The sequence below is a fragment of the Salmo trutta genome, chromosome 25 (assembly GCF_901001165.1).
Source record: "Salmo trutta chromosome 25, fSalTru1.1, whole genome shotgun sequence".
NCBI lineage: Eukaryota > Metazoa > Chordata > Actinopteri > Salmoniformes > Salmonidae > Salmo > Salmo trutta.
The window spans coordinates 37,264,860-37,290,857 of NC_042981.1; the positions used below are offsets into that span (position 1 = coordinate 37,264,860).

Below are 25,998 nucleotides of genomic sequence, written 5' to 3' on the forward strand. Positions count from 1 at the left end.
GATGGATTTTGGAGTGGACTGTGATTGAAGAAGTGGGATGGGTTTTGTTTGTTGAAGTGTTTAATTTTGGATGATCTTTCCCATAATGGTTTTTAAGTTTGTTATTGAATACCCCGTCCAGCAGGTGGCAGTAATGCACCATTAACATTGGATGCCAACCGTCGTTAAACCCCATCAAAGAAGAGGGTTTTGCGCGATTTATCATACTTGATGTGGCTGATCAGCTTGCCAGATTACTCGAAAGTTAGCAAGCTAGCTACTTGCTAAAGACAATGTTGCACTTCAGTTTCCGTAATAATAAAAGGCATGCAAGCGAACTAGCCAGACATACAGATATCTCCAAACTGTTTTGGCATGTTTAGCTATCTAAAGTAAAAGGTTAGGCTGGTATATAATGATAATGTAACTAACTAGCTAACTTCCGTCCTTAGCTTTGTCTACATCTGTTTGATATAGCTAGCTTGCTTGCTAAATACTTGATCCGATTCGAACTCAGCTAGCTAAGGGAAATTATTCACACAGCTGCATGTAGCGATCTAAAATGAAGGTAACAATGAGAATAGATTTTGGTCATAGATCCTTAGCTAACTGAAGTCACGTGGTGTCGGGCTTGCGTGCCAGCTAGAATGTTAGTTACAATCGGGACATTGTCATATTTCAAGGACATGTGCTTGTGCAGCATGACATGTTTAGGTTGACAGTACAGTGCATAGACGTGGTCCCCATCAACTTAAGCTGTCATAACTATTTTTCCAAACTAAGCAAAGCTGCAGACAGTCTCTACTCATGAAAAAAGTTCTCATTGAGTGGTGTCTAACCAAAAACTATTGCACCCAGAATCATATTTAGTCCCACTCCTAACCATAGAGACACTTACTCAGAATTCTTCCCTTATCTCTTCTTCCTAACCTCTGCTCCTCCTCCATTCACAGCATGTGACTGTCATCCCTCCTCCCTCTCACCATCTATCCACCCAGGTGTATACACTGTGCGTGTTGCCATCCCTGGGCTAGGCCCACCCTGAGGCAGCCTGCCTCTACCTTTAACCCCAGGGTCCTGATCCAGAAACCGACCTTAACCTCTCTGGGACATCTGAGACGCTAGAGTCCCACCCGCGCTACACACTATTAACAGCCAGTGAAATAGCAGGGCGGCAAATTCAAAACAACAAAAATCTCATAATTCAAATTTCTCAAACATACAAGTATTATTCACCATTTTAAAGATAAGATTCTCCTTAATCCAACCACAGTGTCCGATTTCAAAAAGGCTTTACGGCGAAAGCATAAAATTAGATTATGTTAGGACAGCACAGAGACAAGAAAAACCACACAGCCATTTTCCAAGCAAGGAGAGGCGTCACAAAAACCAGAAATACAGCTAAAATGAATCACTAACCTTTGATGATCTTCATCAGATGACACTCCCAGGACTCAATGTTACAAAATACATGTATGTTTAGCTTGATAAAGTTCATATTTATATCCACAAACCCCATTTTACATTGGCGCGTGATGTTCAGAAAATGTATTCCCACCAAAACCCCCGGTGAATGAGCACATCAATTTACAAAAATACTCATCATAAACATTGATAAAATGTACAATAGTTATTGAAAGAATTATAGATACACTTCTCCTTAATGCAACCGCTGTGTCAGATTTTAAAATAGCATTACGGCGAAAGCACATTTTTCAATATTCTGAGTACAGAGCTCAGCCATCAAAGCAAGCTATACAGTTACCCGCCAAATTCTGGAGTCAACAAAACTCAGAAATAGTATTATAAATCTTCACTTACCTTTGCTGATCTAAGTCGGAATGCACTCCCAGGACTCCCACTTCCACAAGAAATATTATTTTTGTTCAAAATACTCTATATTTATGTCCAAATACCTCCGTTTTGTTCGCGCGTTCAGATCACTAATCCAAAGGCATAACGCGAGAGCGCAAAACCAGAGACGAAAAGTCAAATAGTTCCATTACCGTTCATAGAAACATGTCAAACGATGTTTACAATCAATCCTTAGGGTCTTTTTAACATAAAACTTAGATAATATTCCAACCGGACAATAGCGTATTCATTACAGAGGAAAAAGAAGGAGTGACACGGCAGTTTGCCTGCGCAGTAAACAACTCACTGGTCCCAGGCAGTCCACTGATTGACTGAGCTCCTATTCTTTGCCCAGTAACAGTAGACTCTTGAAACAAGTTTCTAAAGGCTGTCAATGGAAGCCTTAGGAAGTGCAAAATGACCCCACAGACACTGTAGTTTGAATAGGGATTAGACAGAAAAACTACAAGTCACTTCCTGGTTGGATTTGATATTTTTTGCCTGCCATATGAGTTATGTTATACTCACAGACATCATTCAAACAGTTTTAGAAACGTCAGAGTGTTTTCTATCAAAATCCACTAATAATATGCATATCCTAACTTCTGGGCAGGCAGTTTAATTTGGGCACGCTTTTCATCCGGATGTCAAAATACTGCCCCCTATCCTAGAGAAGTTAAGCCTGGACTAGCTGTTCTCTGACCCTGGCTGGCCTCAGCCCCAGCAGACTAGAACAGACCTAACGTCCCCTTCAGCCCTGACCCACAGGAACCTGTCTGCTGTTGCCGTCACTGTCCTGGTAGAGACAGGGGTGTTGTTAATGGACAAGTACATCCCATATAACAATAAATCCACGCAAACAACAGCAAACTCGTAGCTCCATAACAATGCTCCAGCTACTGGGTTTGTGTTGTTCATGTGGACAATGTCTAATTGGTTTTACACGACAACAGCATAGAAATGAACAATGTTATTAAACAACACAGATTCAGCTAAAAACACATCATAGGAAATGCTCAATGAATGTTTTTGAAGGAAGGAGGAGCAATAGAGAGACAGCAGATGGAGGAAGAGGGGAGAGAAATTTCATTATTATTTGTTACTTTTATTTTACATTTTTTACTTATCCATTTTTTACTTAACACTTATTTTTCTTAAAACTGCATTGTTGGTTAAGGGCTTGCGAGTAAGCATTTCACTGCAAGGTCTACACCTGTTGTATTCGGCGCATGTGACAAATGCATTTTGATTTGATTCGATTTTAATCCTTGGCCACATTGATAATCAAGTTTGCCCTTTTCCTCACTCTCCCCCTACCCTCCCTCTCTCTCCAACTACCCTCCCTCTCTCTCCCCCTACCCTCCCTCTCTCTCCCCCTACCGTCCGTCTCTCTCCCCCTACCCTCCCTCTCTCTCCCAGTATGTGGAGTCCAGACAGTGTTCCTAAGCTGCTGAAGGAGATGGGGTTGCAGGAGGATGTTACTGACGGGCCATGTCTACCCAGAGTGGTACAAGCAGCTGTTTGAACTGGTGTAGAGGTTCCAGGAGTTCGAACCGTTCGACCACATTTTGTCATACTGTGTTAACCATGGGTTTTTACTGTCGTTTTTTTTGCTGACGCAGCACATGAAATCAACTGGTTCATAATAGTGTGTGATGAAGGGTGCCTACTGCTTGTATAATTTAGTATACATATGTACCATGTTTGCATGTAGGGACAGTTCATTCAATAACATATACAGTTTGTGGGTATTAGAGCCTCTTCTGATCGGTAACTAGGTACTCAATGTCCGACAGGTTCAGTCACTCATGATCAGTATCATTCTGTGGTCACTGGTCGTCGTATATGCCTTTAGCGTTTCCGATGGATAAAGATAGCATTGTGTTGTTCTCATATGTGCTAAGAGCATGCCAATTGTCACACTGAATTGTTTAATTCCATAACCATTGGAGGAAATGTAATTGTATCAAAATAAATATTTTGTCAATGTTGACAAGGGCGTATTATTGAAAAAGTTCTCAATATTGTATTTCAATATTTCCATATTTTATTTATGCATGATAATTCATATTGTGCATTGTGTGTTGCAAATTATCAAATCAAATGTTATTGGCCACATACACGTGTTTAGCAGATGTTATTGCGGGTGTAGCAAAATGCTTGTATTTTGTGCAGTAATATCTAACAAGTAATATCTAACAATTTCACAACAAATACCCAATACACACAAATCTAAGTAAAGGAATGGAATTAAGACTATATAAACATATGGATGAGCAATGACAGAGCGGCTGTCACGCCCTGATCTGTTTCACCTGGCTTGTCTCCACCCCCTCCAGGTGTTGCCCATCTTCCCCACTTATCCTCTTAGTATTAATACCAGTGTTTTCTGTCTTTTCAGAGCCAGTTCATCTTGTTTGTCAAGCTTACCAGCGTTTGTTCTGTCAGCGTCTGTCTTTTCCCAGCCTCTCTTTTTCTTGTCCTCCTGGTTTTTGACCCTTGCCTGTCCTGACCCTGTACCCGTCTGCCTGCCGTCCTGTACCTTTGCTCCAATCTGGATTATTGACCCCTGCCTGCCTTGACCTGTCATTTGCCTGCCCCTTTAACAATAAACATTGTTACTTCAGTCTGCACTTGGGTCTTACCTTGATAACTGATAGCGGCATAGACTGAGAGAGTAGAATAGTATAGAATACAATATATACATATGAGATGAGTAATGCAAGATATGTAAGCATTATTCAAGTGACTAGTGTCCCATTAAAGTGGCCAGTGAGTTCAAGTCTATGTATATAGGCAGCAGCCTCTCTGTGCTAGTGATGGCTATTTAACAGTCTGATGGCCTTGAGATAGAAGCTGTTTTTCAGTCTCTCTGTGCCAGCTTTGATGCACCTGTACTGACCTCGCCTTCTGGATGATAGCAGGGTGAACAGGCAGTGGTGCAGTTGCCGTACCAGGCGTTGATACAGCCGACAGGATGCTCTCAATTGTGCATCTGTAAAAGTTTGTGGGCTTAAGGTGTCAAGCCACATTTTTCAGCCTCCTGAGGTTGAATAGGCGCTGTTGCACCTTCTTCACCACACTATCTGTGTGGGTGGACCATTTCAGTTTGTCAGTGATGTGTACGCCGAGGAACTTGAAGCTTTCCACCTTCTCCAATTACGGTCCTGTCGATGTGGATGTGGATGGGGGAGGGGGGGGGGTGCTCCCTCTGCTGTTTCCTCAAGTTCACAATCATCTCCTTTGTTTTGTTGACGTTGAGTGAGAGGTTATTTTCCTTGCACCACACTCCCAGAGCCCTCACCTCCTTCCTGTAGGCTGTCTCATCATTCTTGGTAATCTAACTGACTACTGTTGTGTCGTCTGCAAACTTGATGATTGAGTTGGAGGTGTGCTTGACCACGCAGTCATGAGTGAACAGGGAGTACAGGAGGGGGCTGAGCACACCCCCTTGTGGGGCCCCAGTGTTGAGGATCAGCGAAGTGGAGGTGGTGTTTCCTACCTTCACCACCTGGGGGAGGCCCGTCAGGATATCCAGGACCCAGTTGCACAGGGCGGGGTTGGAGGTTACTATGGTGTTGAATGCTGAGCTATAGTCATGACTGGGATTTGGTGTGCAACTCCGATGTTGTTTAAAGGAAAAAGGAACTCTTGACCGAAACCATTGATTCACGCAGTAAAGAAAGTGTTTCTCTGGATAACACAAAAAAATAAGAATATGAAATTTCACCTGCGAAATGCCCACACATCTCTGATACTTGACCTCACCTTATTTGTACCTACACACCATGACCGCATGATGGCTCCAAATCACCTCTAAAAAGTTCTGCAAAACTCGTTTGGACAGCACAGACAGGGAAGCGTCTGACTGTGAATCCCCAGGCAGTATTAACAAAGATTTTTACAATTGAACTGTTCTCCTAGCAGCAGGATATTATGCTAGCAGTACGATCGCAGAATATTTTTTTTTATAAGACTCCACCTGCAAAGACATTAACTTTGTGAATATCGATGTTTTTTTTACACTCGTGCAGTAGAACTGTTTTTCACAGCATTGCAACCACCTTTGAAAAAGTTCATGGATAATTTGATGTATTACATTTTTATACACTGCTCAAGAAAATAAAGGGAACACTTAAACAACATAATGTAACTCCAAGTCAATCACACTTCTGTGAAATCAAACTGTCCACTTAGGAAGCAACACTGATTGACAATAAATTTCACATGCTGTTGTGCAAATGGAATAGACAACAGGTGGAAATTATAGGCAATTAGCAAGACACCCCCAATAAAGGAGTGGTTCTGCAGGTGGTGACCACAGACCACTTCTCAGTTCCTATGCTTCCTGGCTGATGTTTTGGTCACTTTTGAATGCTGGCGGGGCTTTCACTCTAGTGGTAGCATGAGACGGAGTCTACAACCCACACAAGTGGCTCAGGTAGTGCAGCTCATCCAGGATGGCACATCAATGCGAGCTGTGGCAAGAAGGTTTGCTGTGTCTGTCAACGTAGTGTCCAGAGCATGGAGGCGCTACCAGGAGACAGGCCAGTACATCAGGAGACGTGGAGGAGGACGTAGGAGGGCAACAACCCAGCAGCAGGACCGCTACCTCCGCCTTTGTGCAAGGAGGAGCAGGAGGAGCACTGCCAGAGCCCTGCAAAATGACCTCCAGCAGGCCACAAATGTGCATGTGTCTGCTCAAACGGTCAGAAACAGACTCCATGAGGGTGGTATGAGGGCCCGACATCCACAGGTGGGAGTTGTGCTTACAGCCCAACACCGTGCAGGACGTTTGGCATTTGCCAGAGAACACCAAGATTGGCAAATTCGCCACTGGCGCCCTGTGCTCTTCACAGATGAAAGCAGGTTCACACTGAGCACATGTGACAGACGTGACAGAGTCTGGAGACGCCGTGGAGAACGTTCTGCTGCCTGCAACATCCTCCAGCATGACCGGTTTGGCGGTGGGTCAGTCATGGTGTGGGGTGGCATTTCTTTGGGGGGCCGCACAGCCTTCCATGTGCTCGCCAGAGGTAGCCTGACTGCCATTAGGTACCGAGATGAGATCCTCAGACCCCTTGTGAGACCATATGCTGGTGCGGTTGGCCCTGGGTTCCTCCTAATGCAAGACAATGCTAGACCTCATGTGGCTGGAGTGTGTCAGCAGTTCCTGCAAGAGGAAGGCATTGATGCTATGGACTGGCCCACCCGTTCCCCAGACATGAATCCAATTGAGCACATCTGGGACATCATGTCTCGCTCCATCCACCAACGCCACGTTGCACCACAGACTGTCCAGGAGTTGGCGGATGCTTTAGTCCAGGTCTGGGAGGAGATCCCTCAGGAGACCATCCGCCACCTCATCAGGAGCATGCCCAGGCGTTGTAGGGAGGTCATACAGGCACGTGGAGGCCACACACACTACTGAGCCTCATTTTGACTTGTTTTAAGGACATTACATCAAAGTTGGATCAGCCTGTAGTGTGGTTTTCCACTTTAATTTTGAGTGTGACTCCAGATCCAGACCTCCGTGGGTTGATAAATTGGATTTCCATTGATTATTTTTGTGTGATGTTGTCAGCACATTCAACTATGTAAAGAAAAAAGTATTTAATACGATTATTTCATTCATTCATTCAGTGTTCCCTTTATTTTTTTGAGCAGTGTATTTATATTTATACCAGCATTTATTTTAAACATTACACAAGTAATGGTATGTTGAAAGCTATTGTGTAGGCTATATTTAAAGATATAAACTTTTTATAAAATGCAAATGTATATTATCGTACTTTTTCAATAGTCTGCAAAACTTAAATGGGTATATTCTGCTGTGCAACTGGTTAAAAGCTGCAATATGTAAACTTTTTGGGCTACCTGAACAAATTTACATAGAAATAGGATTTATTGATCTGTCATTGAAAGCAAGCCTAATGTCACAGGGGTCGTTGAATGGAGACCAAGGCGCAGCATGTATAGTGCTCATTCTTTGCTTTAATGAATATACGTTAACAACAAAACGACCAACAACAGTCCCGTCAGGTACACTAGACTAAACGGAAACAACTACCCACAAAACCCAAAGGCAAAACAGGCTGCCTAAGTATGGCTTCCAATCAGAGACAACGATAGACACCTGCCTCTGATTGGAAACCATACCTGGCCAAAACGTAGAAAACAAAACATAGAAATAGGAATCTAGAAAAACCACACAAACAGAAACCCCAAAACAACCACCTGTCACGCCCTGACCACTCTACTATGAAAAAATGACCTCTTACAAGGGTTAGGACGTGACACCTAAGAAGCTGTAGATCGGTTCTAAGTGCACTATTTCTATGCTTCACGTTAAGTTTTTGTATCTTTTACTTGGTTTTGTTCACCAGCTTCAAACAGCTGAAAATACAATAGTTTTGGTTATGGAAAATATATTTCACAGCGTGTAACGGCTGTCGTCGGGAATAGAGGACCAAAACGCAGCAGGAATGTGGATGCTCATCTTGTATTTAATTTTAAATAAAGAGAACACCAAAATAACAAACCAAAAAAAATGCACGAACAACAAAACAGTCTTGTCATGCTCACACAGGCAAAACAAGAAACAATCTCCCACAAACAGTTAACCAAACACATACCCATATATAGGACTCTCAATCAGAGGCAACTAGAAAACACCTGCCTCCAATTGAGAGTCCAACCCCAATAAACTAGACATAGAAATACAAAAGACTAGAGACCACATAGAAATACAAACCTAGAACATTACCCCAAAAACCCGGAACTAACTAAACCAACACCCTACTAAATAAACCACCACCCCGAACCACATAAACAAAATACCCTCTGCCACGTCCTGACCAAACTACAATAACAAATAACCCTTATACTGGTCAGGACGTGACACAGAGGTTAAGATGGTGCAATGACTCTCTACACTATACATGCTTATTTTGTCACATAAACTGAAATTAGGCTAATTATTTGAATTTTAGCAACCAGGAAATGCTGGAGCAATTTATGCATAGTGAATCTTAAATAAAAAGTTCTGGTGACTCCTCCACCCACTCCAATCACTGCAATTCAATACAAGGTATATGGGATACTTGTTGGCTTGTAGAGATAACTTTTCTACCCGTCTCAGCTAAAGTGGGGTGGGAAATACTCAGTAGGTATCACGTCCTGACCATAGTAAGATGTTATTTTCTATGATAGAGTAGGTCAGGGCGTGACAGGGGGTGTTTTGTGTTTTTCTATGTTTTGTATATCTATGTTTAGGTTCTAGTTTTTCTATTTCTATGTTGTTTTTTTGGGGGATGATCTCCAATTAGAGGCAGCTGGTCCTCATTGTCTGTAATTGGAGATCATACTTAAGTAGTTTTTTTCCCCCACCTGTGTTGGTGGGTCTTCTGTTTAGTTTATGTACCTGACAGAACTGTGCGCTTTTGTTTTTCTCTTTGTTATTTTTCCTTTAGTGTTTTGACTTACAATAAATATTCATCATGAGCAATCAACACGCTGTCCTTTGGTCCCCTCTCTACGACAGCCGTTACAGTAGGGTCTCTACTAAGAAAATATGTTTAGTTTTGGAGGTGAACAGTGTCACGCGGCCTGTTGCTGGCTTTTCACTCTGCCCCCTCTATAGCGCCTAATGCAATACACTGTAATAGACTGTGCTGTTCCCCGGGCGCTGAAGACGTGGATGTCGATTATGGCATCCCCCCGCATCTGGTTCAGAGGGGTTGGGTTAAATGCAGAAGACACATTTCAGTTGAAGGCATTCAGTTGTACAACTGACGAGGTATCTCCCTTTCCCTTACAATGGATATATATGGGCTTACCTTTCTCAGTTAAAGTGGGGTGGGAAATATTCATTAGGGTCTCTACTAACCAAATATGTGTAGTTTTGGTGGGGGACTATGTCGGGCTATGTCGTACATATCCAGGAACACAGCTGTAAATGGACTGGTACTATCCATGTTGCTGAAATCAATACACACTCAACAAAAAAGAAACACAAAAGACACATCAAAACAAAAATCTCTATTTTCAAGTTAAATGTAATGAATATTAACCAGTCTATTAGGACACAGTATAATCACACTTTCTGAACAGCAATGGATATCGGCTTCTTATCTATCAAGGTTAGCAGTATACTGTAAAGGCTTATTACCTAGTTAATAATCAAGCTTTCAAAACAACAGTGGAGGACATTCATTACAAGTTATAGGCCTCTATGTCCAATTTGTAAGTCGCTCTGGATAAGAGCGTCTGCTAAATGACTTAAATGTAAATGTAATGTGTTTCTTTTCTATCAAGGTTAGCAGTATACTGTTAAGTTCTATTAACCATGTTTTCACACCCAATAATAGTGTCACAGGCGTCGAAAGGATTAGACCAAGGCGCAGCGTGTTGAGTGCTCATCTTTTACTTTTAATGAAATGCACTTTAAATAACAAACGCTCAAACAGTTCCGTCAGGTACGACAACTAAACGGAAAATAACCACCCACAAAACATAAAGGAAAACAGGCTGCCTAAGTATGGCTTCCAATCAGAGACAACGAAAGACACCTGCCTCTGATTGGAAACCATACTCGGCCAAACATGGAAAACGAAACATAGAAATAGAAAACTAGAACAAATTCCCCTAGAAATAAACAAACCCCAAAACACACAAAACAACCCCCCTGCCACGCCCTGACCATGCTACTATGTCAAATGACCCTTTTTACTGGTCAGGACGTGACAAATAGAGACAAGATTGGAAGACGATACATAATACGGAGACTTGCTGATTATCAAGCTCAATAAAGACATTTTCTGTTCAGTTTTAAATGTATTTGTCATTTTCTCTCTGATAACTGATGCACGGTGAAACATACTCTCGCATGCCATTTTTACAAAGCTTTTTCACATGGCCCTCTATCTAATAAGGCTGCTTCACATAAACATCACAACTACTACCGTCTGACTGTTTTCTAAAATTGACGAGAAAATTCATAGTTTAGTGTCACATCCACCACAAATCCATTCATTGCCAGATACTGTAATGCCAGGTATTTCTGAAGTGGAAGTTGTGTATCCTTTAATTCTCTTTCATATTGGCATAAGGAATCCATAATTGTAAGATTTAATGTAATGTATTTAGTTCTACTAACTACAGTATATGTTGCATAGCTATAACTGTCCCATGTGACTTTAATTTCACAGGCGCTATCACATGATCAAAACGCCACCAATTGTGCACCGTTCCAGGCACATTTGGCATAACCCCTTTGCTGTCACAAAGCAGACTCTGTAATTCCTGACTCGCAAAAGACACAGGTGACATTAACACACATTTTTACTTAAGGTGTGACTTCAAAAGATAATTGTACCCGGCAATTATTCGGTCATTGAACCACTTGTCGGCATTGCTTAATATTTTATAATCCTCTTTAGTAAGTGGAGATGGAAGAGTTTCGACACAGATGAGTCAGTCTTTGTGCATTTGTCAGAGTACAGATTACTTTTGTCTTTCTTAGGGTCCTCTGCGGGACGGTTGAGCTAACGTAGGCTAATGCGATTAGCATGAGGTTGTAAGTAACAAGAACATTTCCCAGGACATAGACATATCTGATATTGGCAGAAAGATTAAATTCTTGTTAATCTAACTGCACTGTCCAATTTACAGTAGCTATTACAGTGAAAGAATACCATGCTATTGTTTGAGGAGAGTGCACAGTTTTGAACATGATAAGTTATTAATAAACAAATTAGGCACATTTGGGCAGTCTTGATACAACATTCTGAACAGAAATGCAATGGTTCATTGGATCAGTCTAACACGTTGCAGAAAATGTTGTACTTTTTCACTGTGCTTCTTTTCATATGATACCAGATAGAACACAACTTGCTTCAGGAATTCTTGGACCTTCTTTGAGGTAAAGCCCACACTTGATACTTGAGTGCAGTTGATATACCAGAGCGTGCAATGTGTAATTATCTGAAAATGCTATAATACTAGATAATTCAAAGAGGTGTATGTTATATATGCAGGATAGATTCAAGCTCTTGGGTAAACAAGTCTCTGCTGTCTACCTTCACAAGTAATATCTTTGGAGCATGGATGGCAGAGCTTGAACGCTGAAAGTTGTTAGCAGTATTACATGTTTTACAAATCTTGTTTTCTTGGGATGCTTGCAGTGAAAGGAATTCTTTGATGCCTCTTTCAGAAATATGACTTGGTTTAACTATTCGTTTTTTACATGGATTTCTTGCACTGACTGCAACTTCGAGAGCATAAACTGTGGAATGTGGAGATCATTTGCTAAGAAACTTTCAGGTAGCGTTTCCTTCACAAAAGATTCCATAACGTCACATATATCGCTGTTTTGAGGCCTCTGTTGAAGCAATGACTGTTTAGTCTGTCCTGTTTTCACTGCATCCATCAGTGAAATGATTTTGCTGAATTACTGATTTGGACTGATACAGTTTGCTTTAAGTAATCTTTTGTTACATTCTTTGAAAGCGGATGTTTTCCTCAGAAATGTCAAAACAGGAAAGGCTTTACTCTCAAGATGATTGAGGAAATAGTTGGAATAACATCAGTATCTGAAACTGACTCACAGGACTGTACTTGCTCACTGATATCAGAGATTCTGTGAAAGCCCTAATTACATAATTCATAAAATTATATAACTCCTGCTGTGTCCTCAATGTTTATAGATTCTATAGAGATAATAGCTATAGAGATAATCTTAGTCTTAAAAGAGTCAAATATACAGTGCATTCGGAAAGTATTCAGACCGATTTACTTTTTCCACATTTTGTTACGTTAGAGCCTTATTCTAAAAGTGAGAAGAAAAAAAATGTTTTCTTCCCCTCATCAATCTACACACAATACCACATAATGACAAAACCAAAAAATATATTTTTTGTAATGTTTGCAAATGTATTAAAAATAAAAAACTGACCATTTACTCAGTACTTTGTTGAAGCGCCTTTGGCAGTGATTACAGCCTTGAGTCTTCTCAAGCATGGCACACCTGTATTTGGGGAGTTTCTCACATTCTTCTGTGCAAATCCTCACAAGTTCTGTCAGGTTGGATGGGGAGCGTCGCTGCACAGCTATTTTCAGGTCTTTCCAGGGATGTTCGATGGGGTTCAAGTCCTGAGCGCTTTGGAGCAGGTTGTCATCAAGGATCTCTCTGTACTTTGCGCCATTCATCTTTCCCTCGATCCTGACTAGTCTCCCAGTCCCTTCCGCTGAAAAACATCCCCACAGCATGATGCTGCCACCACCATGCTTCACCGTAGGGATGGTGCCAGGTTTCCTCCAGATGTGGCGCTTGGCATTCTGGCCGAAGAGTTCAATCTTGGTTTCATCAGACCAGAGAATATTGTTTGTCATGGTCTGAGAGTCCTTTAGGTGCCTTTTGGCAAACTCCAAGCGAGCTGTCATGGGCCTTTTATAGAGGACTGGCTTCTGTCTGGCTCCTCTACCATAAGACCTGATTAGTGGAGTGCTGCAGAGATGGTTGTTCTTCTGGAAGGTTCTCCCATCTCCACAGAGGAAGTCTGGAGCTCTGTCAGTTCAAACCTCTCATTGCCAACTGTTGGAAGATCAATAAAGCGAGATGGGGATACAGGGTTTCGCATTACAGTGGTGACTTTTGACCTTACAAGAGAAACATAAAGTACATAATATATGGAGTGCTGGTCCAATGAGTACTGCTGCATATTTACTGTATTTTCATGGTTAAGAGCGCCTTTTATGTTTGGAAGTGTAATGCTAAACATTTAAGTTGATAATAAGACAAAGGCCAAGTAATAATCACATGTTTTTTCTCACAAATTACAATTTGGGGAGATGGACTATGATCCATGAATCAGTCCAAAACCCAAGTCCAAGAGGCGAACCTTTGGATTGATTGCGACCAAGGTGGGTTTAAGAAAATAGTTGGAAGGCAATGCATAATTGGGGTGATATAAACCTATAGCAACATGGTTTTACTAGGACAGTACCTCAAAAATATTTGATTTGTCAGGCCAAGCGATTGACCTGATGCATTTTTAGGCACATGTCAAAGCTGGCCTTGGGCTGATTTAAATGTGTGAAGTTGCAGCATTACCATCACCATTAGGTCAATCAAGTTAACAGGTATGCCAGTCCATCATTGTTTACATTGTGTCTTTGTCTTTGTTCAAATTTTATTTCACACTGGAAGCAAACAAGGTAAGCAAAAAAAAGTGTTTAAGTGTTTTGTCTTTACAACGGATATTCAACACAACAACAGTACATTCACTTATTGCTCTGGATTAATTTAACATGCAGGACTAAATGCATATGTCTATAACATAGTGCCCCTCCAAAACTAACCATTTTTGGTTAGTAGAGAGCTGACTTGAGTATTTTCCACCCCACTTTAGCTGAGACAGGTAGAAAACGTATTTCTCTACAAGCTAATATATACCCCATGTACAGTCTATTACAGTCTATTGCGTTTGGGGCTTTGGAGGGGGTGGAGAACGAAGTGGTGCTGGATATGTACGACACACAGTCTCCCTCCAAAACGAATCATATAAAGGTTAGTAGAGACCCTACTGAGTATTTCCCACCACACTTTAGATGAGACATGTAGAAAAGGCTTCTCTCTACAAGCCAATACTGTAAGTATCCCACGTACAGTCTATTACAGTGTATTGCATTATGCTGTACAGAGTGAAGGTGCAGCAGCAGGTCGTGCGACACAGTCCCCCTACAAAACGAACCATATTTGGTAGAGACCCTACTGAGTATTTCCCACCACGCTTTAGCTGAGACAGGTTGAAAAAAGTTTTCTCTCTCCAGCCCAATATTCTCAACATACCAGTGTCAACCAGGGTATTCTTTTCATTATTGGTTTAAAAAAAATATTAATTCAACCATATTTTTTTAATTCATTATCATAAACTACATATTGCATGTTCTTGTTAATAAAAGTGACCATTGATTCAAATTCTGTATCATTTGAATGCGTTAGCCACATTGCGATGTTTTGAAATTGCGACGTTTATTTTGAAGGTTTCCTCATTACCGTACGAAAGTTACGTCATTTTTTTGGCTCGGTCTCAGGAAGAGAAATCTGCAACATCAGTCAGTCAGTCAATGTTCCGTTCAGCAGCTGGATACAAGACACGGAATTAATTACATCGTAAGTACCACCAGTTATTGCCGTGTACTAGAAGGCGACAACTTGCATCCAAGCGCGCCGCAAAAGCCAGATATAAGTGCTAACGTTAGCTTGACAGCCAGCCAGATGTGTAAATGAGCTAGGTGACAGCTAGCTAAACATGATCCAACCGTGTGTTAAACATTCATAGTACGCATGTATTCGGCTATCGTTTTGAAATTGTTAATACATATCGATTTTTACAAAACACAGGATCTTGCTAGCTAGTAGGTACAGCAGCGTTAGCTTCAAGCAGCAAAACAGACAGCGGTAGGTAACGTTAGGCTAGCTGTTAACTTGCTATGCTAGCCAGTTAATCAAACCCATTGACAAGCCAGTGAAGAAAACGAATCACTGACACTACACGAGCTAAGACCAGCTCGAGTGTATCGCATCAGTGTAACGTTAGCTCGCATTTGCAGGAACAGTATTGTAACCTTAGCGGCAACGCCAATTTTCCCCAATATGTGTTTATTATAATCTTATCTGACTGATTGGTAGCTAAGTGTAGTGCCTAGGGGTTCTGACTACAAAAAACAGCTGATTTAATGACAGTATGATGTATGTACAGTATGATGTATGTACAGTATGATGTACATACATCACATTAGCAAAGTGATTGGATGTGTCAGAGAGAAGACCCAGAGCCCCGGGGTAAGAACAGTGTAGTAGTTTGATTCTAGGAGAGGAACACATATGTCACTATCTAATATCCTCCACGTAGGCCCTCAGATACACATGTAGCAGCTGTAGAGATGGCATGGAGGGGCTCTTATTAGATTCAGATGAGTTACCTGAACAGCCCCCTCTTTCTCTGCTGTGTGTGTGTGTGTGTGTGTGTGTGTGTGTTGCTGTGTGCAGTTAGGCTAGTTTTTCTGGAACCTACTCCCTGTGTGTGAATTTGCCTAATTGTGAGTGCTAGACTGTGCATGTTGTCACTTGTGTGTTTTTGTCAGTTGAGTTGGCTTTGGATTGATAAATGTGTTTGTGTGTGTTGCTGTTTTTTTTTACCCATTCTTCTCTCACGTGAGATGGTCTAACCTACTGCCTGGTAGGCCCGTGTGTGTCTATCCCCCCCTGTCTATGTACTTCATTATTTATGGACACCCTGGAAGAGGACAAAGAGATGTGATGACGGGGAGGGGAAAGGAAGACAGAGAGAGTGAAAAGGGAGAGGGCGAGCTCTGGATAGAAAGGGGGGGCCAAGAGTAACAGAGTGAGATTGCAAGTAGGGGTTAACAATAACAGTTGCCAAGTTCAGCTGGCATCAAAATGCCCTACACACACACACACACACACACACACACACACACACACACACACACATACATAGAGGTAGGCGTTGCGTAAACCACCACACCTGCCTTGCTGCTCTGTTAAATTCTCCACGTTCCATGTACTGTAATTCTCAGGGGAAACGTCCATTCTATGAAGTCTATTTCTATGGGCCTAACCCTACTGTGCTCTGAAGGGGGACCATAGGGATAAGTGCTCTCTTTTTTACCTAATAGTCACTAAGAGCTAACAGGAGCAATTAGCCTTCTGCTGGAGAGAACCAGGACAACACTACTCCACGGAGGCACTTTTAGGCCTAAATAGGGTGAGTGTGTGTGTGTTGTGTGTGTAAATATTCATGGTTTGACACTTGTAGGAATGACGTTAGACTTGTTTTCTATTGCCTTACACTCTCTCTCTCTCTCTCTCTCTCTCGTCAGTAGGAGGGCTGTGTCTGGTAAGCCTGGCAGGGGGAGTGGCTGACCTTCATGCTGAGAGGTCACGGAGGAGAAGACCCATGGATGATGGTAAGGAGAGAGAGAGAGGAAGGGAAGAGGTAGGGGAGACTGTTGGATGATGGTAAGGAGGAGAGAGAGAGGAAGGGAAGGGGTAGGGGAGACTGTTGGATGATGGTAAGGAGGAGAGAGAGGAAGGGAAGAGGTAGGGGAGACTGTTGGATGATGGTAAGGAGGAGAGAGAGGAAGGGACGAGGTAGGGGAGACTGTTGGATGAGGGTAAGGGGGAGAGAGAGGAAGGGACGAGGTAGGGGAGACTGTTGGATGATGGTAAGGAGGAGAGAGAGGAAGGGAAGAGGTAGGGGAGACTGTTGGATGATGGTAAGGAGGAGAGAGAGAGGAAGGGAAGAGGTAGGGGAGACTGTTGGATGAGGGTAAGGAGGAGAGAGAGGAAGGGACGAGGTAGGGGAGACCGTTGGATGAGGGTAAGGAGGAGAGAGAGGAAGGGACGAGGTAGGGGAGACCGTTGGATGATGGTAAGGAGGAGAGAGAGGAAAGGAAGAGGTAGGGGAGACTGTTGGATGATGGTAAGGAGGAGAGAGAGGAAGGGAAGAGGTAGGGGAGACTGTTGGATGATGGTAAGGAGGAGAGAGAGGAAGGGAAGAGGTAGGGGAGACTGTTGGATGATGGTAAGGAGGAGAGAGAGGAAGGGAAGAGGTAGGGGAGACTGTTGGATGAGGGTAAGGAGGAGAGAGAGAGGAAGGGAAGAGGTAGGGGAGACTGTTGGATGAGGGTAAGGAGGAGAGAGAGGAAGGGAAGAGGTAGGGGAGACTGTTGGATGAGGGTAAGGAGGAGAGAGAGGAAGGGAAGAGGTAGGGGAGACTGTTGGATGAGGGTAAGGAGGAGAGAGAGGAAGGGAAGAGGTAGGGGAGACTGTTGGATGAGGGTAAGGAGGAGAGAGAGGAAGGGACGAGGTAGGGGAGACTGTTGGATGAGGGTAAGGAGGAGAGAGAGGAAGGGAAGAGGTAGGGGAGACTGTTGGATGATGGTAAGGAGGAGAGAGAGAGAGGAAGGGACGAGGTAGGGGAGACTGTTGGATGATGGTAAGGAGGAGAGAGAGGAAGGGAAGAGGTAGGGGAGACTGTTGGATGATGGTAAGGAGGAGAGAGAGGAAGGGAAGAGGTAGGGGAGACTGTTGGATGATGGTAAGGAGGAGAGAGAGGAAGGGACGAGGTAGGGGAGACCGTTGGATGATGGTAAGGAGGAGAGAGAGGAAGGGAAGAGGTAGGGGAGACTGTTGGATGAGGGTAAGGAGGAGAGAGAGAGGAAGGGAAGAGGTAGGGGAGACTGTTGGATGAGGGTAAGGAGGAGAGAGAGGAAGGGAAGAGGTAGGGGAGACTGTTGGATGAGGGTAAGGGGGAGAGAGAGGAAGGGACGAGGTAGGGGAGACTGTTGGATGATGGTAAGGAGGAGAGAGAGGAAGGGAAGAGGTAGGGGAGACCGTTGGATGATGGTAAGGAGGAGAGAGAGAGGAAGGGAAGAGGTAGGGGAGACTGTTGGATGATGGTAAGGAGGAGAGAGAGGAAGGGAAGAGGTAGGGGAGACCGTTGGATGAGGGTAAGGAGGAGAGAGAGGAAGGGACGAGGTAGGGGAGACTGTTGGATGATGGTAAGGAGGAGAGAGAGGAAGGGAAGAGGTAGGGGAGACTGTTGGATGATGGTAAGGAGGAGAGAGAGGAAGGGAAGAGGTAGGGGAGACTGTTGGATGATGGTAAGGAGGAGAGAGAGGAAGGGACGAGGTAGGGGAGACCGTTGGATGATGGTAAGGAGGAGAGAGAGGAAGGGAAGAGGTAGGGGAGACTGTTGGATGAGGGTAAGGAGGAGAGAGAGAGGAAGGGAAGAGGTAGGGGAGACTGTTGGATGAGGGTAAGGAGGAGAGAGAGGAAGGGAAGAGGTAGGGGAGACTGTTGGATGAGGGTAAGGGGGAGAGAGAGGAAGGGACGAGGTAGGGGAGACTGTTGGATGATGGTAAGGAGGAGAGAGAGGAAGGGAAGAGGTAGGGGAGACCGTTGGATGAGGGTAAGGAGGAGAGAGAGGAAGGGACGAGGTAGGGGGGACTGTTGGATGATGGTAAGGAGAGAGAGGAAGGGACGAGGTAGGGGGGACCGTTGGATGAGGGTAAGGAGGAGAGAGAGGAAGGGACGAGGTAGGGGAGACTGTTGGATGAGGGTAAGGAGAGAGAGGAAGGGACGAGGTAGGGGGGACCGTTGGATGAGGGTAAGGAGGAGAGAGAGGAAGGGACGAGGTAGGGGAGACTGTTGGATGAGGGTAAGGAGAGAGAGGAAGGGACGAGGTAGGGGGGACCGTTGGATGAGGGTAAGGAGGAGAGAGAGGAAGGGACGAGGTAGGGGAGACCGTTGGATGAGGGTAAGGAGGAGAGAGAGGAAGGGACGAGGTAGGGGAGACCGTTGGATGAGGGTAAGGAGAGGGTGACTGGGAAGTAATAGAAGAGGGATCCCCGTCTCATTCAGAATTGAATTCAAAACACTCCTGCTGACATTCCAGTACATCCATGGCAATGCCCCTCCATACCTCAAATATCTTCTCGTATCCCATAGCCCCCCCCCCCCAATGCAATCCCAGACCACCTGAAGGCACCACAGACTCTGGGCTCCTTTAAAACGGGCCCTTAAAACCCTTCTCTTTAGGAAGGCCTTCTGTTAGTAATAGCTGTGTTATAGCCTTGCTGTCCTTGTTCCTTGTAGCGTCAGTTGTGTTCTTTGTGTCAGTTGCCCGATCTTGTTGTGTCCTTATTTTGTCTACGTCTGTTGTTTTGACTTATTTTCATGCACCCGCTGCAGCAAATTGAGATTGGCTTTCAATGAAAAGCGTGTTACAAATTCAATGTATTCTTATTATTATTAGTGGAGGCAGGGGGAGAGAGAGAGGTGAAATATGTTCTACGTCCCGATTCTCCACCCTTTTCCTGCCGGTCATTCATTTCAAAGCTTGGGATTAGTGTAAGCTTTGACCGGACGGAGGTTCTACCATTGTAAAAACCCGTGCGTGAAAGTGTGCAAATGCACATTCTGGAAGAAGGGTGACGAATTGGAACTCAGCCATGGTGAAAGTCTATCTGAATGGTAAGATGGAGCTAACCCTGTATTGCTTATACCTTAATTCTCTCTGGTCGTCATGAGCGCCTACGGAGCAGATCAGGATTTCCTGCCGTGTGTAATGACAACAACAGAAGCTCTTGTCTAATCTCTCTTCATCTGCTCCCAGGTCAGTGTGAGAGGGAGGGGCCAGTGTTGTCTGAGGGTCAGGAGGGTGGGGTCGACCTCCACTGCAACCAATCAGACCCCTCGGAACCAAATCGGAACCAAAACCAGAACTGGACGCAGACTCAACTAGATGATGGTCAGAGGGTTGGACGAGACGTCATCCAACAAAACTCTTTAAACAACAATGTGGAGGAAGAGGAGGAGGAGGAAGGTAGAACGGTGAAGGGAGAGGGAGATGGGGATGAGGATGATGTGATTGTGGAAGAAGAGGTGGAGGACGGCAGCGTGACTCGCGGCCAATCACCCGACACTCCTATGACTGACTGTTCCTTCTCAGACACAGGTAAGGTGGCGCACACACACACACTGAGACAGCTTGGTTTATAGATATAAATATATATTTTGGGATTTATAGAAATATATCACCTTCACCTATTTTTTGTTTTATCTGTTTGTGTACCATTGATCAGGAGGAGGCAGAAGACCAGTCAATTCTATTAATTCAACTGTGTGTGTTTGAGGCCATGGTTGAAGGTCTGGGTTAGTCAATTGGCTGGACTTGTGTGCGTGCGGGCGTGCTAACCCTGTTAATCGGTCAGCGGATCAGATTTGTAGCATACAGACCGGGTCTCACCCAATTAATCGCACCCGGTGATGTCCGAGCAACCACATCAGCTACAGTCGGAGAGGGGGAGAGGTAAAGGAGAAAGGGTACAGCAAGGAGGGGGACAGAAGGAAAAGAAGAGGTGGAGAGAAGGGAGAGAAGAGATTAGTAGAAAGTCTTTTGGGTATGGTGTCTGAACTGTCCCAATACACACACTCTCTGGGCAAGACCTCGTTTGGGTATGGTGTCTGAACTGTCCCAATACACACACTCTCTGGGCAAGACCTCGTTTGGGTATGGTGTCTGAACTGTCCCAATACACACACTCTCTGGGCAAGACCTCGTTTGGGTATGGTGTCTGAACTGTCCCAATACACACACTCTCTGGGCAAGACCTCGTTTGGGTATGGTGTCTGAACTGTCCCAATACACACACTCTCTGGGCAATACCTTGTTTGGGTATGGTGTCTGAACTGTCCCAATACACACACTCTCTGGGCAAGACGTCGTTTGGGTATGTGTCTGAACTGTCCCAATACACACACTCCCTGGGCAAGACCTCGTTTGGGTATGGTGTCTGAACTGTCCCAATACACACACTCCCTGGGCAAGACCTCGTTTGGGTATGGTGTCTGAACTGTCCCAATACACACACTCCCTGGGCAAGACCTCGTTTGGGTATGGTGTCTGAACTGTCCCAATACACACACTCTCTGGGCAATACCTTGTTTGGGTATGGTGTCTGAACTGTCCCAATACACATACTCTCTGGGCAAGACCTTGTTTGGGTATGGTGTCTGAACTGTCCCAATACACACACTCTCTGGGCAAGACCTTGTTTGGGTATGGTGTCTGAACTGTCCCAATACACACACTCTCTGGGCAAGACCTTGTTTGGGTATGGTGTCTGAACTGTCCCAATACACATACTCTCTGGGCAAGACCTCGTTTGTGTGTGTGTGTGTGTGTGTGTGTCTGTTCAAGTGCTCAATGATGCATTATACTATGTATGTTATGTCCCCAGCTACCAAATGAATTTCCCACCATGGGATCATAAAGGATTTATTGACTTGTCAGGACTTGGAATTTCTCAAATGGGCCGTATGGCTTCCACAGCACAGAAACACAAAGGAAAAGTACTTAGCGAGAGTGTGTGTAGTCGTTAATGCCGAACTGAAGTAGGTAGAGGATTTGCTCAATCTGGCCTTTCACTGCCACTCTATCTGCTTTCAGACTTTTGTAACAGTTTAACGTTGATGTTTGATGTGCAGTGCTCTCTCTTTTCTCTCTCTCACTCTGTAGGCAGTTCGGTAGAGCTCCGGCCCTCTGTGTCTCCAGAGACTACAGATCCCATCAGCTCCCAAGCAACAAGTCCAGACGAACCCTGCTACAGTGACCCTGCGGGCGAGACACACACCTCCACCACAGGACCCACTACCTCCAGTTCAGAACCTACCACCTCAAGCCCCACCTGCACCACAGGACCTACCACCTCCACCACTGGCCCCACCTGTACCACAGAACCTACCACCTCCACCACGAGCCCCACCTGCACCACAGAACCTACCACCTCCACCACAAGCCCCACCTACACCACAGGGCCTACCACCTCCACCACAGGCCCCACCTGCACCACAGGGCCTACCACCTCCACCACAAGCCCCACCTGCACCACAGAACCTACCACCTTCACCACTGGCCCCACCTGCACCACAGAACCTACCACCTCCACCACAAGCCCCACCTGCACCACAGAACCTACCACCTCCACCACAAGCCCCACCTGCACCACAGGGCCTACCACCTCCACCACAAGCCCCACCTGCACCACAGGGCCTACCACCTCCACCACAGGCCCCACCTGCACCACAGAACCTACCACCTCCACCACAAGCCCCACCTGCACCACAGGGCCTACCACCTCCACCACAGGCCCCACCTGCACCACAGGACCCACCATTTCCACCACAGGCCCCACCACCTCCACCACAGGCCCCACTTGCACCACAGGACCTACCACCTGCACCACAGGACCTACCACCTGCACCACAGGACCTACCACCTGCACCACAGGCCCCACCTGCACCACAGGACCCACAATTTCTACCACAGGACCTACCACCTCCACCGCAGAGCCTATCCCTAGCCCTGTCCTCCTGGCCACCTTAAAGGAGTTAGGGGAACGGGGAGATCACTCCCACCTGCCTCAGTACCTCCATCAGGTGTGTGCCCCTCCCTCTTCATTCTATATATGGTATTTCTACCTGCCAGCGCTGTTCTCAAGTGAACGTTCCTCTGACAGCCAGGCGTGGTTTCCTCTACGTGTAGTGAGCTGTGATTCTGTTTACCAGACTGACTGAACACACACACACACACACACACACACACACACACACACACACACACACATATATATATATATATATATATATACACACACACACACACACAGCCAGCCATTGCAGGGCTGTCAGGGTGTGGTAGAATCCCTGTCATTGTGATACACAGCTTCACCACAGAACTCTGGATGAAGTGAAGTGTAAAGTGTCTATTCCCATCTCCACCAGTAGGAGGCACTGTTGTCATGTCTGATCATCACCTCAGCCTCTCTGTTTACTCCCTACCTTCAAACGCATCCTGGGGCGTGTTCAGGAAGGTGCAACGTTACACAAAGTTAGAAATGTATTGTTCAGAACAGTCAGGTCCCAATCCCAAATGGCCCCCTGGACCCTATGCACAGATCTGAGAGGCTTTGCTGGGCAATGAATATGGTAATGGCTCCAACTTTCCCTCTGATAGGCAAGGTGAAAGTTTCACCATCCTGCAGGCTTTCAAAGTGAGGCGCACCTCCTCAAAGGGGCGGCAGAGAGTTTCAGAGGACGCGTGAAAGGAAAGCCAAATCAAACTGTATTAGGGTTCTCTAAAAATGTGTAAATATTACATAATGCGTTGGAATACTTTGGAACAGATTTCCAAAATTAAAATCGCTTGGAGCTGATTTGCTGGTGTTTTTACAGCCTTTTATGTCCCCAAAACATATAAACTTGGGGGGGGGGGGGCGAATAAAATCACCCGCAGGCCAAACTCGGACCGCGGGACACCAGTTGGAGAACCCTTTTCTAGGAGGTCATGTGGGATTGGGCCATGATTATCTGTTGGGTAGAACAGGGGATCGTGTCAGCTCTATTCATTTTCTTTCTGAAACACTGAATGTTTCACCTCACTGAACAAACCCCTAGAGTAACCAACTCGCATCTGTTCACCTCCCTAATCTGATTGGTCGCTAGCCAGATGGCGCTTAGCAACCCCAGGAGTTCTGACCAACCAGAACCAACCCTTGTAAGGATAGAATGAGAGTTTGTTATGTCTCCCCTGGTTGCGTTTTAAGGGGGAGCTCTCTAGGAAGAGATTACATTTGATACTGTTAAACTTCCTATCAAAACATTTAGCTCATGAGTAAGTCTACTTTTCTCTTTTCTCTTGTCTTAGGGGCAATATGAAGAAGTCTCTGCACACTTCCAGTCAGATGCACATTTATATAATTGTAACTGTGCTTTCGGTCAGTCGACCTCCGTCAGAGCATCTGTTTTTTTAGGGGTGAAAAGAGCACATTTGCACTGCTGTAATGTGGTGAAACTTTAAACAGTTTAACTGTTTAGAGAAAGCCTTATAAATAGCCCAGTGCCTCAGGACAGCAAGGCAGCAGAATGGTTAAAGCCTATTGTCTTTCTCTCTCACTGCCTCCCTCATTCGCTCTCTCTATTTCTCCCTCTCTCTCTCTCTCTCTCTCTCTCTCGCTCCCTCCCTGTCGCTCTCTCTCTTAAACACCCACCACAAGCAAGCGAAGTGAGCAATTCATATTTATGTAAATGCAGGGGAGCTTGCAACAATGGAGAGTGAGAGAGAGAGAGAGAGGGGGATAGAGTCTGTGTGAAAGAGAGTGCGAGAGAGGCCAGTGGGTTATTACCGGGCTCCTGCTCTGTCTTTCACTTACAAACGCTCCTATTCTCTTGCTCTCTCTTTCTGTCTCCCCTTCTCTCTCTCTCTCTCTCTCTCTGACAAACTCTTTCACACACGCGGTTCTCTCACTCTCTGTTCCTCCCTCTCTCTCTCTCTCTCTGTCCCGTTTTTGTCCTCTTCAGTCAGCAGGAGAACGATAAAAAAAAAAGTCGCAAGAGTCCGTTTGTTAAGCACGCGCACGCGCCCACGGACACATCGCCGCCGCCGCTGCTGCGTCAGGCAGGTTGTGGAGCTCGTCTAAACCTCCCGCTAGCTACTGGGGGAACTTTGGAAACTACAAATGCAGCTGTGATCAAGGAGGATCTGAAAGACTTTCCGTTTAGTTCCTGTGTTTTCCGCTGTGCTCGTGGGGACGAGCCGTGTTTCTCGTGCTTCTCCACTGTGTGTGTGTTTTGTCTTCTTCACTCTTCTTAAGTAGGGGGGTTTTGGGGTGAAGTTATGCCACCTGGGCATGTTCTGTCTCGGGGTCAAAGTTATACTAGACGTAGTTTAATTATCATTCAGTATTAGGCCTGTAAGGTGTTTTAACTATGGATGGTGGTATTTGTCTGTCTTGGCGGAATACATCCGTTTAGTTGTTCTGGGTGACTAGAATGTAAATGAATGTTGTCCTTTAACCCTCTCCACTCTGCCTCCGTCTCTTCAGGTAGCCGAGGCCTTTGTCCTCCAGGAAGATTGTATCCTTATCACTGTGTGTGTGTGTGTGTGTGTGAGAGAGATACTGAACAGGTGTGTTATGTCCTCCTAAGTCTAGGACGGTTGTATCTTTATCAGTCAGCTTCATGTCTCGTGTCTTTCCAGTGAATTCCAGTGCTCTCTGGTTCACTCTCAGGTGAAGACCGCGTTCCAGCTGAAACACACCACGACGTTCAAGCTGCACGGTTTGGCTTTGATCTTATCGTCGTGCTCTTCGTTTTCAGTCTTCATTCAGCCACGACCACTACAGACGGCGTAGTGGCTTGTTACAGCAAAGCTGTGGGCTTATACAGAGAGCGCCTCAGTGCCTGTTGAAAGAGAGGAGGACTCATGTTTATGGATGACGGCTGCTAACACAATCCCTCTGTGACACGTGGGATCTCTCCAGTACACTGCTCTGTGTGGGACCCTTCCCGAGCCAGCTACAGTCCCTATACAGGACAGTAGGTGGGAGGTTCTGTCACATTGTATGTGACAGAATGGTGCTCGTCTGCTTTAAACTCTGTGTGGACTTCTCCTTATGACTGGAGAGCACTTCCCCCTGTTCATCCCACCCCATCTCTCTCTATATTTGGGGCAGCAGGTAGACTAGTGGTTAGAGCATTGGTCTAGTAACCAAAAGGCTGCTGGATCGAATCCC

The 25,998-nt window shown here is 45.1% G+C and overlaps 1 protein-coding gene across 4 annotated transcripts in view; it reads left to right on the forward strand.

Moving 5' to 3' along the window:
• Window positions 1–14,903: 14,903 nt before the first annotated feature.
• LOC115162515 (consortin) overlaps window positions 14,904–25,998 on the forward strand; it is a 20,670-nt gene continuing 9,575 nt past the window's right edge. The window contains exons 1-6 of one of the 4 annotated variants that reach the window (XM_029713878.1): window positions 14,904–15,007; window positions 16,537–16,625; window positions 16,741–16,827; window positions 20,040–20,381; window positions 21,945–22,864; window positions 25,309–25,339. In XM_029713878.1, the coding sequence (XP_029569738.1) occupies window positions 16,818–16,827; window positions 20,040–20,381; window positions 21,945–22,864; window positions 25,309–25,339 (1,303 nt within the window). In that variant the 5' untranslated portion in view covers window positions 14,904–15,007; window positions 16,537–16,625; window positions 16,741–16,817. The remainder of the gene's footprint in view (window positions 15,008–16,536; window positions 16,626–16,740; window positions 16,828–20,039; window positions 20,382–21,944; window positions 22,865–25,308; window positions 25,340–25,998) is intronic. The other 3 variants (XM_029713879.1, XM_029713877.1, XM_029713880.1) reach the window with 3 other exon arrangements.